Source organism: Girardinichthys multiradiatus, chromosome 2 (genome assembly GCF_021462225.1).
Source record: "Girardinichthys multiradiatus isolate DD_20200921_A chromosome 2, DD_fGirMul_XY1, whole genome shotgun sequence".
NCBI lineage: Eukaryota > Metazoa > Chordata > Actinopteri > Cyprinodontiformes > Goodeidae > Girardinichthys > Girardinichthys multiradiatus.
This window is the reverse complement of record NC_061795.1, coordinates 38,283,709-38,300,353: the sequence shown is the minus strand read 5'-3', so window position 1 is coordinate 38,300,353 and position 16,645 is coordinate 38,283,709. Positions and strand designations below refer to the sequence as shown.

Below are 16,645 nucleotides of genomic sequence, written 5' to 3'. Positions count from 1 at the left end.
AGTTTCCACCACATTTGTGTCTGAACTAAAGTTATTAGACTGGTAACCCTAAAAGCTTTATTCTAAAGGTTTTCAAATCAAGTACACCCACTAAAGGTCTGAAAGCACATGTTCAGCTATTATTCGTTTAAGACGTCTAAAGATTAAACAAATGTCTTAATAAATGTAGATTATGGCCTTAGTTGAGATCTAATTTTTTTGTTTTTTGCCATTATTTATGAGGGGGGGTTCATCTTTTATATATTCAGGATCAGGTTGCAATGATCTTTTTGGCCTTTTCTGAGGGATCCTAATGTGTTTCCAGACTGGAAGGGATATGCAGTCTGCATCAAGTTCCAGGTCTGGCTTGTGGCCTCCTTCCAGTGGTAGGAACCCAGATCAGTGGCACTAATCACCTAAACTGCATCCATCAGAAGCGCAGCAGCAGCACCAATACACCACAGTTTTATTCTTTGGGTTATGAGAAATGTCTCCCAACTGTAGGTAAGCGTTGGAATGTAGACTGACTGGAAAACAAAGAGCTTCATCACAACCCGATCAGAGAAGCACCTGAACTACTGCTGGAAAAAACTCTATCTCCCACTCCTGGAGGGTAAAAACAAAACAAAATCTGATTTATGTGTAATAAAAAACACACAGTGGTTCAGGGAAGCCTTTTCTTTAATACAAAGGAATGAAGCTTTAACTTCAAAAAATACAAGACTGGTTTGGATTCTAAGCAAATCCAGGTTTTCCCATTTCTCTATGAATTAGTGTTCACTACTGTTGAAACCACCTGAATTAAAATGTATCCCTTCTTTTCACTTCGGTTTGCAACTACAGGAATCATTTTCAAACTGGCTTTCCTTTAAAACTGGGGAAGGTGAGATTCAAGCCTTTCCTTTATTGAAATTTTATTAATATTATTTTAATGCAAGTGCCCACAGTGCCAGAATGACACCCTGTCCAGCAGTTCCACAAAATGTGTTACATCCCCATAACCATGCTCATCTCATAAAAAAAATGTACAAGGCAGGGCAAAATTTCTCTCAAAATAGATAGCATGTATATATATATATATATATAGACATATATATATATGTAGCAATCATATATACACATTCGTACATAGTCTTATGTGAGGCAAAAAACAAAATGTACACTTTTTTTTTTTTTTTTTACAAAAATAGTAACAAAGACTGGAAAGTGTTTTGCTTGCTCTCAAGCAAAGTTGTGTTATTTGTTCTGCCTCTGTGAGGATTGTTTCATGTATGTGGAGATCAAAGTCACCCCTCTGGGTTTACGTCCCAAGTTTTGCTGGCACAGAAGTCACAAACAAGGAGAGATACAGAAAAGAGTTTGGTGGTGCAACTACAGAAGTCGGAGGAACTGATGCAGTTGATTGGAATGAAGAGGAGAGGATACAGAAACCAGATTCAAGACAAAACAAATGATGGAAAATATGTGATGGGAGTGTTGATATAAAAAAGCACAAACAAATTTTGTGTTCTTTTATTACTAAATATAGTGCAACAATAAACATTGCATTTCTTCCACCCCTTCACTTGTGTTTGAGGATGCCAACGTCGTTTTTTTCTGCACCTTCATGTGTTCTGAACACACGCTGTAAATAAAAGGTGGAACCTTTGTTCCGTCATAGTCCCACAACACAAGGTTTGTCCTTCTCTCTGGTAGTAAACAGGCTTTAAGGTTTGGAGACGTAAACATAACACAGACCCTGCTCAAAAGACAAAAAAAATCTAAACAGGAACAGAATAAAAACGGAACAAGTGTGTTTTTCGGGCAGAATGTAAATTCAGAAAGGCAGGACAGTTTTAATGATGATGACAACCCCTGCAGTCAGTAAGCCAAATCCTCCAGCAATAAAAACACAAGCTGTGTGCGTTACAGCGCCCCCTCCTGGACGGCAGTGCTGTGTGCAGGAACAGCTGCAGCCTTTGGACCTGTTGGGCCTTAGAAGGCCTGCTGGGCTGGATTGTAGTTGAACGTTGTTGGCACATGAGGCCTCTCTTCCAGCTTGTCATATTCCAGGTGAAATTCCTTAGAGATGCAGGCATAGTTTTAAACACGATCGATCTAAAGCACATCATGTGTCAGCGCAGCTAACAAAGAGGCCCTCAACGCTTACCTTGGCTACTTTCCTCCAGTTAAGACAGTCAAAGAAGTAGTAGGTGCCCCTCTCATAGGTGTTGGTCTTTAGTGTGGGCTCCATGCCGGGTGCTCTTGTTATCCAAACCCGCTCCTCTTTATGGTATCTCCAGTCCCGGTTAAAGCTAGTCAGTGCAAGGAATAAGAGAGGAGAAAAACCCAAGAGCAAACATAAATCTACATTTTGGATGACCCAAGCTGATCGATTCATGTTTGGAGATTTTCTAGAAACACGATGTTCTTTAATTCCTAAAATTTAAGGTCATGTTGACAAAGTAAAACATGTAATACAGAACAAATTCCTTTGGTTGTAACAATACTAAGGTACTGAGAAGTTAAACATACAGTACAGGTCAGAATTTTGTGCCCATTTTCTGTTTTTTGGAAAGACTAGTTCTGCCAACTCAGATTTTAGAAGATTCAGATTCTTAAAGAACTATAATATAAAAAGGTTTCATAATAACTTTAAAAATATTTTTTCTCGTCTTTCTGCCATGAGCCGTCTGCTATTTACTGTATATTAAAAGGTGGAGGCAATGTCACAAGGCTTGTGTGAAAACAGTCGCATGAAACAGGGTTTTGCTAATAATGTGAAACACACAAAATCATTAGAGATTGTAAACGGTCTACAAAATCCTATATTGGGATGTCATAGAAAATACTGTATTTTTATTTAGTAGCTTTTTATGCCTCTGTGCTTCATCTGACTGATAATGAGAACTTTGAATCTTTTTCACTCTGTAACAGAATCCACACTGAAGAGCGTTACTATCAGGGCGACTGGTCGCTCTTAAATGATGCGTTCTGTTTTTTTGAGTTTCAGACCAGCTGGTCACTGGTCAGGTCCTTTCAAGCTGATAATCGTCAGATTTTTTTCTCCTCAGCTTATTTTTCTGTGTATTCCTAGTATAGACCATTGAGAAAAAAAAAAGTTACTCACAGCTCCACTGCTGCCAGGATCTGAAGTAAGTCTCCTCCATTCATGTAGTACAGGTAGAACAACAGATCTTCACCGTATCGAGCCAACTTAATTGCAGCTAACTAGACATAAGACAGTTAAGAATAAGTAAAGTTATTTTTTTTTTACCTCTAAATAAAACAAACTATGGCGCTGCTGCCGAGCTTCTAATTACCTTGTCCCTTATGTGGATGTTGGTTAAATACTCAGATGGAACATGGAAATCTGAAAAGATACATCCAAATACACGTTATCTCAATCCCCACACAGATTCAATCAGAACACAAACCTCAATAACATTTAAAAGTATTCACACCTCTTGAGGTTTTCAAGTTGAAATTTCCCAACCACAAACTTCAATGTATGTTATTAGGATTTTATGTGACAGACCAAGAAAAATTAGTGCATGATGATACATGGTTTTCAAAGGTGAGCAATGTCTTTCTATGTAGACTCCTTTACTTTGATACCAATAAATGAAATCCAGTACAACCAACTGCCTTAAGAAGATACCTAATTAGAAAATAGACAATCTGTATGTAATTTAATCTCAGTATTAATCCAATTTTTCTGTGAAGGCCTCAGAGGTTTGTTAGAGAACATTGGTGAACAAACAGCATCATGAAGACCAAGGAAGACAACAGATGGATCACAAATAAAGTTGTAGAAATGTTTAAAGCAGGGTTAGCTTATAAAACAGCATCTTAATCACTGTTCAAGCCATCATCTGGAAATGGAATACTACCAAGACATGACCATACACCAAACTGATATGCTGGGCAAGGAGGGGATTACTGAGAGAAACTGCCAACAGGCCTATGGTGACTCTGGAGGAGCTGCAAAAGGCCTCACCACAGAGAGGAGAACCTGTTGACAGGACAACCACTAGTTATGCACTCCATTAATATGGCCTTTGTGTAAAATTGCCAAAATAAAACAATTAGTCGTCCTGTTTGCACTTTGCTACAAGCCAAACAGGGGATACAGAACTTTTCGACCTATGTCCAAAACACTGTGTTTTGCTGAAAATGAACGCTGTACATCCCCCACCATCCCCAACATGAAACATGGAGATCGCAGAAACATCAGAATAGATGCCTCCCAGGGGTGTTTTCTCTACCCAACTCTACTCTCTTCACACAATTAGCTGCACCTCAGTGAACCTGCCATTGAACCTCCTGAAGTTAACAGATGACACCGCTGCTATTAGGGCGATCTAGGACAGTGGTGAGTCTGCATACAGACAGTAGGCGGACTGGCTGGTCCACTGGTGCAGTCAGTACCACCTGGAGCTTAAGCCGTTCAAGACTGTGGAGATGATGGTGGACCTTCAGAGAACAACCACCACACTGCCTCCCCTCACCATCGTCGAAAACACAGTTTCTACTGTGGATCAGTTCCGGTTCCTAGGAACCATCCCTTCTCAAGACCTGAGGTCCTCTCACATAGACACTGTTCTGCAGAGACTGTACTTCCTGTGGCAACTCAAGAAATACAACCTTCCACAGAAGCTGCAGGTCATCTGCTACACTACCATCATTCAGTCTGTCCTGTGAACATCCATGTCAGTGAGATTTGGCTCATCCAAAAAACAGAACAGGTCCGGACTGCAATTAATAATCAGGTCTGTAGGGAGGATCATCAGGGATGACCTTCCTTTCATCCTGTACTTTTATAGATCTCGGGTCAGCAAAAGAGCAGCTAACTTCTCTGCAGACCCCACACATCCTGAACACAAACTGTGTAGACCTCTACCTTCAGGTTGGTGCTACAGAGTTACATTTGCAAAAACCAGCTGCCATAGACAGTTTCTTCCCCCAGGCTGTCTCTCTGATGAACACGTAACAGTCTCACGGTGACCACATTGATACCGTGCATATTTGGATTACTCAATTTTATCTTCCTCTCTGTATACATATTTACAAGAAAAAAACTTTTTTAACCAATTTTGTTTTTTTTATATATATATGGTAACATTTAAAAACCCCCACGTTGTGGTGAAGAGAGAGCTGGGCCGAAAAGCAAAGCTCTCAATTTACTGGTCGGTCTACGTTCCTACCCTCACCTATGGTCATGAACCGATGGTCATGACCGAAAGAATGAGATCCCGGATACAAGCGGCAGAAATGAGCTTCCTCCGTAGGGTGGCCGGGCGCTCCCTTAGAGAGGGGGCTCGGAGTAGAGCCGCTGCTCCTCCACATCGAGAGGAGCCAGTTGACGTGGCTCGGGCATCTATACCGGATGCCTCTTGGACGCCTTCCTCGGGAGGTAGGCACGTCCCACCGGGAGGAGGCCCAGGGGAACTATGTCTCCCGGCTGGCCTGGAAACGCCTTGGGCTCCCCCAGGAGGAGCTGGAGGAGGTGTCTGGGGAGAGAGAAGTCTGGGTGTCTCTACTGAGTCTGCTGCCACCCGCGACCCAGTCCCGGATGAAGCAGAAGATGATGAGTATGAGTAAATTTAAAATATCTGCACACAAAGTGGAAATTAAGTCAAATTCCTTGTTTGTGAGCACAAACTTGGTGAATAAAGCTGATTCTGATCATGGTGTGGGGATGCTTTGCTTTGTCATGGACATAGAAGCTGGCCTGAACAGATGCGAAGATGCATGGAGCTAAATACAGGGCAAGCTTGGAACCTGTTAGAGGCTGCATAATGATTGAGACTGGGGAAGCCTCTCGGGAGTTGGGCGGTGAAACAATGGAATGAGCATATTCACATGCTAAACTGACCCAGTCAAAGGCTACACCTCAATCTACAGACAAATCTGTGGCAAGACTTGAAAATTAACACTCTATTCCTAAAAGGAAGAATGAGCAAATATTTTAGCCTCTGGAAATATCAACTCACTGCTGCTGAACACAAAAGCACTTTGTAATTTCCTAATTTTTATCTGTAAATATTTCTGAAAACCATGTATCATGTTTATTCCACTTCACAATAATCACCACTTTGTGTTGGCCTATCATATCAATTCCAAAAATTACGCCGAAGTTTTAACTTGACACAAGACAAAATTCGGAAAGGTCAAAGTGGTATGCAGAGCACAGTTCTTCTGACAAAAAAACAACTTCCTGTTGTAAAAACAGGTCTTAGTTAAACTAATAAGAGCCACTGTCTTACCAATGTCTTGAGGTCGACATGGTGCAGAAGCCCAGGGAGATGCGAACTTTGGAAACAGGTTTCTGTCAAATCGAAGAGTTTCAATAACAAGGTCACTGGAAGAACATCTCTGAGATAACAGTGAGTGAATTATAGTTTTCATGGTGAAACAGCCATCTTACTCTGGTGAATTTAAGTTGAGTCCCAGTGTTGTGAGGTCACTTCCCAGCGCCAGATGCACCATGCCTGGATCAGTCTCTGCGGCCCGGATAAAGGTCAGCAGACCCACCATGCCAAATTGGTCCGTTACCATTCCTGAGGGAATGTTCGTCACCCGACCTGCGGCAGAGTAGCGATCCAGATTCACCAAACCACAGATCTACAGTGGAGTGGTGATCTACAGAAAATACTTACTGTGAAACCAAATCCACATTTCTACACTGTAATTTGTGCACAAATTAGAGAGCAAACCTAACCACTTACTTCTCCTTTAAAAGTAATCCTCACATATAACATTATGCCCTGTTTCATGTTCAATACTATACTGTTTCGGTCTGCTCAGAGTAACCTATCTGACAGTTAACAAACCCTAAATGCAGGGTAGGAAGCCCAACTGCCTCACCCAAGTTGTGTGATTAAGAAGGGATGTCTCAGAGGAATTGGAGCGATACGATTGGCTGAGAAGTCTCACCATCGGGCAACACCTGGATCCCTTTCTTCTGGTTGTTGTTCTGTGCCGAGGTGGTCTTGTCTCCGGGGAACTTCGGCCCATCTGTGCTGGCTGTGCTCTTGCTTGTGGAGTTCAAGTTCTAAACAAAGAAAATTAAGAAATAAAATTAGATTACATTTTTAACTCGGAAGTCCTTGCAAACAACAACACAAGAAAAATAAATACCAGGGTGGTACAATGGTGGCTTTAACTTACAGTTTTACTGTCATCGCTGTTCAGTGTGGGGTCTTTATAGTTTGGCCCAGGCAGTGCAGGGAAGTCCTCGTTATGTATGGAGAAGTCTTGTGTCTGTTCAGTCGAAGGCTTTGTCACCATGCCAACTTCAATATTTTTAAACAGCAGAAAAAAAATCCCAGCAAAACAGTATCATAAGCAATTATACTTAGTGGAGACAATCTGCACTAAACCAAATCCTGTTAGTGGTTTGAGGAAACCAATCGAACGACTGAGAACGAAGCATTAGATCTCCTCCAATGGCCTACCATAAGGAGCACGTCCAGCCAGCGGGTTCAGCACCGGTGTTGGGTTTCCAGTCCCTTCTCTCCGACTCCTGTCTGCTAATGCAGGGAAGTCTGACAGATCCAGTCCCATTATATTATCACTGCCATCTGCATCAAGAGGAAGCACAACAAATAAGTTACATTTTACAATTTTATACTTGTCCAGACCAAATTTTAAAAAATTATTTCAGAGGTTTAAAAAAAACATTCTGGACATTTGAATACAGAAACATTTACTTGGTCAGGTTTTATCATCTGTATGTTCAACAAGCAAAAACACAGTCAAAAAGTTAGTTGAAGGGCAATCTATGGAATCTGGACCACCATTGCTGCATTTCTGCAGCTATATCTCAAAAGACATACATACACAAATATATATATATATATATATATATATATATATATATATATATATATATATATATATAAATAAAATACACACACATGCACACACACATTCTTTGTTAGATTCAACCTGGTTCACTCTAAAACGTTAGCATTGCTTTCAGCCAGAAGAAACGTGTTGGTAAACTTGTGGTGCGTTCCCTTAATCTCGGAAATCAGAGTTTACATCGCATGCCTGTTTCCTGCTTGTTTTTGTTCATATTGTTAGCAACTGTAACAGCAGTCTTACAACAATAACAATGACCATAAACACTGTTCTACGAGGTATTCCATGCACACAAACACAGCTGAAACATCGCATCTTTTGAACACTGAAAAGTACTACGTGTATGACTGACTACATGTAACAGTTACAGTAAGGAAGTTTCACACAGTTAATGCAACTAACAGCCGTTTTGAATGCGGGAGTTAGGTATGGTCCTGTTGGTCTGACTTTCCGACTTGTTTTTCCGACTTTGGGGAGCATTGCAGTTAAAATCTCCTACTCAGAAGTCGGACATTCTGACTTTCAAGTACAAATAGAACACATCATTAAAATATTACTTTAAATCTCAATCCGCAAGGCAAATGAATCATTTTGGGCTTTAACTGAGTAATATTTGTATAACTGGACATATATATAGATAAATGTACATGCTTAAATCTACATAAATCCACTTAATAGTTCTCAACTCTGGACTGGATTATCCTAACCTAATACAGATTATTTAGAGCAGTGGGTCCGAACCTGGTGGGCCTGGAGAACTGTGAGGTGGGTTTGGGCCTGGCCTTTAATGCCAAAAACCATGTTTTGTACATATAATAACAATAATAACACACCAAGATGACCAAAAAGAACAATGAAACTTTAACTGCAACATATGCAGAAAAAAAAGGATCACGCCAAAGAACTATGAAGGTAGAATTAGCTTTTAGTTTATGACAAAAAATTTTTTATAATACCGCTAAAAGAATTATTAATTAGCAATCTATTGTATTTTATGTCTGCACGCAAATCCGTCCATGCATGACTACTTACATATATATACAGGTCCTTCTCAAAATATTAGCATATTGTGATAAAGTTCATTATTTTCCATAATGTCATGATGAAAATTTAACATTCATATATTTTAGATTCATTGCACACTAACTGAAATATTTCAGGTATTTTATTGTCTTAATACGGATGATTGTGGCATACAGCTCATGAAAACCCAAAATTCCTATCTCACAAAATTAGCATATCATTAAAAGGGTCTCTAAACGAGCTATGAACCTAATCATCTGAATCAACGAGTTAACTCTAAACACCTGCAAAAGATTCCTGAGGCCTTTAAAACTCCCAGCCTGGTTCATCACTCAAAACCCCAATCATGGGTAAGACTGCCGACCTGACTGCTGTCCAGAAGGCCACTATTGACACCCTCAAGCAAGAGGGTAAGACACAGAAAGACATTTCTGAACGAATAGGCTGTTCCCAGAGTGCTGTATCAAGGCACCTCAGTGGGAAGTCTGTGGGAAGGAAAAAGTGTGGCAGAAAACGCTGCACAACCAGAAGAGGTGACCAGACCCTGAGGAAGATTGTGGAGAAGGGCTGATTCCAGACCTTGGGGGACCTGTGGAAGCAGTGGACTGAGTCTGGAGTAGAAACATCCAGAGCCACCGTGCACAGGCGTGTGCAGGAAATGGGCTACAGGTGCCGCATTCCCCAGGTCAAGCCACTTTTGAACCAGAAACAGCGGCAGAAGCGCCTGACCTGGGCTACAGAGAAGCAGCACTGGACTGTTGCTCAGTGGTCCAAAGTACTTTTTTCGGATGAAAGCAAATTCTGCATGTCATTCGGAAATCAAGGTGCCAGAGTCTGGAGGAAGACTGGGGAAAAGGAAATGCCAAAATGCCAGAAGTCCAGGGTCAAGTACCCACAGTCAGTGATGGTCTGGGGTGCCGTGTCAGCTGCTGGTGTTGGTCCACTGTGTTTTATCAAGGGCAGGGTCAATGCAGCTAGCTATCAGGAGATTTTGGAGCACTTCATGCTTCCATCTGCTGAAAAACTTTATGGAGATGAAGATTTCATTTTTCAGCACGACCTGGCACCTGCTCACAGTGCCAAAACCACTGGTAAATGGTTTACTGACCATGGTATCACTGTGCTCAATTGGCCTGCCAACTCTCCTGACCTGAACCCCATAGAGAATCTGTGGGATATTGTGAAGAGAACGTTGAGAGACTCAAGACCCAACACTCTGGATGAGCTAAAGGCCGCTATTGAAGCATCCTGGGCCTCCATAAGACCTCAGCAGTGCCACAGGCTGATTGCCTCCATGCCACGCCGCATTGAAGCAGTCATTTCTGCCAAAGGATTCCCGACCAAGTATTGAGTGCATAACTGTACATGATTATTTGAAGGTTGACGTTTTTTGTATTAAAAACACTTTTCTTTTATTGGTCGGATGAAATATGCTAATTTTGTGAGATAGTAATTTTGGGTTTTCATGAGCTGTATGCCACAATCATCCGTATTAAGACAATAAAAGACCTGAAATATTTCAGTTAGTGTGCAATGAATCTAAAATATATGAATGTTAAACTTTCATCATTACATTATGGAAAATAATGAACTTAATCACAATATGCTAATATTTTGAGAAGGACCTGTATATATGTGCGAGTCTTTGCACTAAAGTAGGGGTGCATTGTGGTGGTGAGGTTGATGGGGTGTCGATAGCTTGTTGGGTTTCTAAAGCAGACCCAGTTTAAAAACTGAAGCTTCTGTTTAAAACACTAATATAAAAATGAGTAAAGGCTGGAAAAGCTGTGAGATGTTCCTTAGGTAGATTCTGAATGACTGTACCCTTATATTTGTGTTCTCTTCTCTCTCTGAGATACTCAAAAGCCAAGAATAAAAAGCTGGACAAAGATGTACGATGTAATACAACAGACCAAAAAAGAGGTAACTAAAATATAAATCAATTGAAAAAGCCTTTCATTTTTCAGAAATCTTCACTTTTTGAATAATAGGTTAAGGAATAAAGCCTGAATATTCCCTAGTACCATAATTTGTACTCTGTATAACCGGATGTAATACACTATGCAATATGAAAAAGATTCCTACTGTGTAACACAGAGACTTCTGGAAGCTTGATGGAAAAACAATACTACATAGTAGTCAGCCAACTTGTTCCTTTGGCAAAACGCTTTGCATGTTGTGATAAAAAGGTTTACTGTGGGGAAGCAGATGTGTATTTTTGATGTTCTCCTGAACGTGTTTTTCTACTGAAAACAAGCCTGTCTGAATTTCTTTATTGAGCATTGACTTAGCGGTTTTTTTTTCCAGAAATATGCCAAATTGAGTTTCCAGTCTCAGCTTTTTGGATCCCGGGAGGTTTGCCTCCCTCTCGTAACTATAGGACCAGTGCACTAACTGGTTAACATGTGTCACAGTTTAATTTTATGGCAAAAAACCCCAACTTGTTGTATAGGGGCGGCACTGGTTAAGATTTGGACTTTAAGATTGTGACCTTCAGGTCTAACACACCAACCTGTGCCATTGAAGATGTTGCTCGATAATGAATTGTTCATCCCAAAAGCTTGATTGCGGTTCATGCCAAATCCTGACATGCTGCAGATAAAAACAGTGGTTTTATAGTGTACAGCTGATCTCCACAAGGATGAATCCCATTGAATCGCACGAGGAACACCTACCTGTTGATGGTGCAGGGCTGGCGTGCTGGCTGCTGTTTGGGCATACAGATGATGCTGGGTGAGCTGCGGTTAGGACTTCCGAGCCCTGAGCTGCCCATGCTGCTGGTCCTGCCGGATAACCCTATGCCCTGGCCAACCTGAGAGTGATTCAGGATGTTCCTCGAATTCATCGATAACGTTCCTCTGCAGTAAACATTAGAAGATAAACAATTTCCCTCAGGCCATGCCAGCCGTTTTAAATTTCAACCTCAGTAAACAGCACACACCTGCTTGGCGATGGAGGGGTGTGTAGGGACATGGAGGGCACACCTGTTGTAGGGGTGATATGACTTGCTAGCTGCGTTCCTTGTGTTAGATTTCGGTTTAACTGAGGCGTACTGTTTCCCATGTTCCTGACGGGGAAGCCGATTGCACCTGCAGAAAATTAAAACTTTAAAAACACAAGGAATAAAAATAACACGTCCTGCAAATTAAAGAACCTTTCTGCTGCTTTTCCAGTTCACATCTGCTGAATTGTAGACATTTAAAACTTGTTACATGTGCATCTAAAATAAATAGTGTAAACCTTTTGAACATTTTCACTTTGTAAAGAAAAATGCAAAAACTCACTTTGTGGTCCGTACAAACTCACACCGAGCTGCGACAACTGACTGGACGACGACGGTGAAGGAGAGGACAACATCTGGAGGACAACATCCATTAACAATACAGCGTGTATAACAAACATCTCCTGGAGTGTAAGGCAGTGTAAAAGCAGACTGGAAAAATGTGGAGGAACCTTACATCTTTGTCCGATCTATGGAACATTGACTGCTGGCTATAGTACATGTCATCGGCCAAGTCGTTGTCGACTCCGTCCCCGAAATCTGGAAAGGGTTTTCTAGAACCAAACATGCCTTTTTTTGTCACCTAAGAATAAAGTAAACTCATGTTAAAGATGATCATTCAGGAAACAAAGAAAACAAGCAAAGATTCAAGAAAGTAACAAAGCCAACATTTGCTGTTTCCAAATTATTTTAATCAGATTTTTCTTAAATGTCTTCATTTCATGAACACCTGAAACTGATGTGGATTTTATAGCAAATCTAGTTAAGTTTAATACTTCCAAATTTTAATGGGATTACCTCTTACAAATACTGTAAGACAACAACAGGTAGGTATCGGAGGTTGGGAGGTTAGATAAGCAGTTTTTTACCCTGCTGCGGTCTTTCTAGGGATGGAGACAGCTACTTAAAGGTTGGGGTTTTGATTAAATTAGAAAGCTATCAGGGCTCAGAAGGCAGTGCAGAACCAAGATGCTAGTGTTACATATTTTACCTGTGAATGGACATTTTGTTACAGCTGTAACAAAATGTATACATTATTAATTCGCTTGTTATATGCAGGACAAAACAGGGCTGTTACTACCTAATACTCAATCACTGGAGAACACTAAGTGACTGAAACTATAAACCTGGTTTTAATTTAAACACTGACTGCAACAATAAAGCTTAGAGTTTCTATCTCAGAATACGGATGATTTCTTTTCAGCTACAGCTTCAGTTTTTATTTTATTGGACATGACAGCTGTGTCTCTACATTTTGTTTTGAATTCTGAATCTATCTCACAGCAGTCTGCCTTCATCCACACAAACGGTGGAAAGTTTGTTCGCTTCGAAAGCATTGTTAGACTAATAATGCAGGTTTCAAGCTCCAATTACACTTAGTTTAGTGGAAAAAAACTGATTTCAGATTTACCTCACTCACAGACTTTGCTCAGTCAAATTTCATACTGTTTATTGAGACTCGCTTTCGATTATTTTAATCTAAATCTAGATAGCTTAAATGGCACTGCTCGGTTTTTTACCCTTTTTGTCGATTATCCTCCTTTGTGATTTATTTGTCTGCAAACCCAACATCTTTGAAACGTCTTTGAAATTATTTTTCAAGAACAATTAAAAGTTCGAAAGATGTAGAGCTGCAGAATAAATCAAATCACAATCGTCATCACAGTTTCAATTTGTGCAATTTTGTAGTCACGAAGGACTGCCTGGATGCAATGATTGGTATGTTTTTATATTTCAAGCGTGATGCATTCATGCTGTGCATACTAACTGGAAGGACTTTTACTACCCTTGAGGGCGACGTATGATATAGATTTTAAAAACCAAGTTTTCAAATTTAGTTCGATCCTAACTCATATCATTACTGCCAAATTTAGCAGTAATCCCCCAACAATCGCAAGTTGTCCCAGTATCATGCAGAAGTTACGTATAAGTCTGGCTCCTGAGAAGCAAAATAGAAAGATAGGATAGGATTTAAAACTTTGAGCTAAAAAGAACATAATCACTGACTGACTATGAGGAAACTAAAATTAAAAGCAGACTAAAATACTGTTTTCTATTTTGCAGGACTCATCTAGCACATGTGCTTATTCAGAAATGATTTTATGTAAGAAATAAATTTGGAATTATGTGAATGGAATCAGATTTCCCTTTTTCTCTATAAACCACAGCAGACACTAGGTTTTACTTATAACACTTTTTTGCATTTTACTGATCCTTAAAAATAGGTTCTGAAACAACATGCTCAACCGGTCGTATTACACTGCAGGTGTGGGCTGTTTTAATCTTAAATTGGTTAATTCATTTCTCATCTTATATCTGCCACCTGAAGAATCTAAAGCAGGATTTTACTGTTGGTTTTTTAACCAATTATAATTTTCAAGTTTGTCCCTTTTATTAGCCGTTTTTTATTGAGACAATTGGACACATTCAGATTTTTCATGGTCATAATATAAAGAATTAATATATTTAATACTTTAATTGTTCAAACTAAAGATGCACCAATCAACACCAATGTATCCATTTCCTTACTCATTAAATGTGTCAAAGCTAAGAACTACCACATCTTTTGGTCTATAACCACATCTACCAACATCATGTACTTTAATGAACGTTTTCTGATTTTAATTAAAAAAAGAAAACACCACACCAACAAAAAGAATAAGACATGCTTTGACACATACATAGGGAATTGTAATCAGTTGATTTTCTGTACGATTCAAAACTACAACCTCTAACAAAAACCCTGCAGCATATTTTGGCTTTTTTGTGTTAGATTCCTTACAAAAAAAGAAAATTGAAATCGTTGGATCACAAAGAAGACCTATAATCAAATTGTTTTTTTGAAAGCAATAGCCTGATCGGTGCATCCCTAGTCTTAACATCGATTACATTATTGTCTAAAACCTGGTTATATTATCTGTTTAGTAAAACAGTCCTGTTATGGTCAGTCTATAATATTCACCACTTGTTGGATTAAAATTATACGGATGAAAAAAATGTGATACTTGACTGTTTGGCAAGTGTTTTATCAAATGCGAAAATCTGCAGTTCCGATACATAAAGGAGTCTAAGTTTTAGAGCGGCGTATAAAGGAGTTATGAACTTCCATCTATATTTCAAGGTACGTGCTAAAGCAGAGTTTACCTTCCAAAACAAAACAAAAAAAATTATCAAATTCTTATAAATGACTAAATAAGAAACACCACAGTGCCACTGGTTGCTAGTTTTCGACAATGTATTAATTGTTAGCAAGTCTCAGTCAGAGATTATAACTTGAACACTTAAGGGGGAGCAACAGAAGCAATGCTAAGTTAACCAGCTAGCCAACACTACTGCTAAGTGGCTAGCGTTAGCATGCTAAGTAAGCATAATGCTAGCTCACGAATGAGCCCCTACAAAAACCAAAAACGGGTGACAACCATTCAGTGACAAAACACTACAATTAAGCCATCCAACAACAGTTAATGTCCAGCTGGAAACTTTAATATCTGTACTCATTTATCTACATTCAACGGTTCGTTTCCTCTCGGCTAGCTTAGCGCTTCGTGTGGAAGTAGCAGCAACACTGCTGGTGGTAAAGATTATCGAACTGCTATGTTTCGATAAGGAGGAGGGGCAAGCCGACACAAAGCTAAAATTTAAAAGGTTACATCAAGACTGACCCATTTGGCAAAAGAAATAAGGAAAATGCGCTCACCGCATTAATTTCCCTTCGTTTCGTTAGATCCAAGATGGCTGTGTGTAGTCCCAGCCGAAAGAGCCTTTACTCTCTGACCTCACGACCTGCGGACCACTTCCGTACACAAAGCTGATCTCATCTGTAAACACTGAACTTCGGCAATGAGGAAAATGTTTTCCTCTGAATAAAAACGTGAACAGATCTGAAACAAAAATCTTATGATATTGATGCAGATTTCCCAGTGAACATTATTTATTAGCAATATGCAGTTGTTCCTAACAGGAGTCAGACTGACTGTAGAAGAATCAATAAAGTCATTTTAATTACTAACAAAAGAGCTGCATAAAAAAAATCCCACTGAAATATTTAAGCAAATAAATGCAGGGTGCACTTTTTTATTTGAACATCACTTAAATCTGGAGCAATATTTTTGCTTGATGATATCTCTAGTCAATTTAACTTTTTTCTTAGGTTATCAGTAAATCATAACAAAATGTGATAAATATTAGAGAAAATTTTAAAAAGCACATCCATTCAATCCCTTTTTTACTTAAAGGCTAATTATTTAAAGATTCATTAATAACATATTGGTAAGAACCATAAAAATAAATATAGGGCCTCTGGCTGCAGAACTACTTGGTTCTAGTATGATAAAACCTAAATATTTGCAGTTGTGTGGCTATCAAGCCATCATAAGTTGAGTGAATCTTCTCTGCCCCACAAATGTTTGTGGCAGAGAAGATATTTTGCTTGACATAGTCAAAAACTCTTGTTTTTGACTATGTCAAATGTATGTAAAGCTATGTAAAGCGAACCTATCAGCCAGATTTAAAATTCAGCGGTCCTTGTAAGATTTTCAGGACATTTGCATCCTTTTGCTAAAACCATAGTTTGCAGAGTAATCCGAAAGGATTTAATTGAACATATTAAAGGGGAGAAAGAAACAAAACTCAACAGCATTATACAGTATGTACACAATGGCAAGGTAAACAGAAAATATTGGACAACAGTGACATTACAGAAACTGGATGTGTTTTCAAAACTGATTAAAAAACAAGAATAAAATTTGTCAGGGAGGCTGAGAAGAGGAAACACTGACAGAGCTGCCGGATATT

At 39.5% G+C, this 16,645-nt stretch overlaps 1 protein-coding gene across 1 annotated transcript; it reads right to left on the bottom strand.

Moving 5' to 3' along the window:
• Positions 1-1,475: 1,475 nt before the first annotated feature.
• On the bottom strand, positions 1,476-15,700 carry cnot2 (CCR4-NOT transcription complex, subunit 2). The gene is made up of 15 exons (XM_047355323.1): positions 15,549-15,700; positions 12,309-12,434; positions 12,135-12,207; positions 11,792-11,939; positions 11,526-11,708; positions 11,363-11,442; positions 7,419-7,544; positions 7,132-7,256; positions 6,898-7,015; positions 6,389-6,545; positions 6,228-6,289; positions 3,282-3,331; positions 3,089-3,189; positions 2,129-2,273; positions 1,476-2,040 (listed from the first exon to the last, which is right to left on the bottom strand). Exons 2-15 carry the CDS (start codon positions 12,417-12,419, stop codon positions 1,954-1,956), a joined length of 1,566 nt encoding a protein of 521 aa, XP_047211279.1. The 5' UTR covers positions 12,420-12,434; positions 15,549-15,700; the 3' UTR covers positions 1,476-1,953.
• Between the last annotated feature and the right edge of the window lie 945 nt (positions 15,701-16,645).

Coding starts and splice junctions, on each gene's coding strand:
- cnot2 (XM_047355323.1), bottom strand. CDS start 12,419: ATGTTTGGTTCTAGAAAACCCTTTCCAGATTTCGGGGACGGAGTCGAC. Junction 7,257..7,418: donor GGCTGGACGTGCTCCTTATG/GTAGGCCATTGG, acceptor AAAATATTGAAG/TTGGCATGGTGACAAAGCCT. Junction 3,332..6,227: donor ATGTCGACCTCAAGACATTG/GTAAGACAGTGG, acceptor GTATCTTTTCAG/ATTTCCATGTTCCATCTGAG.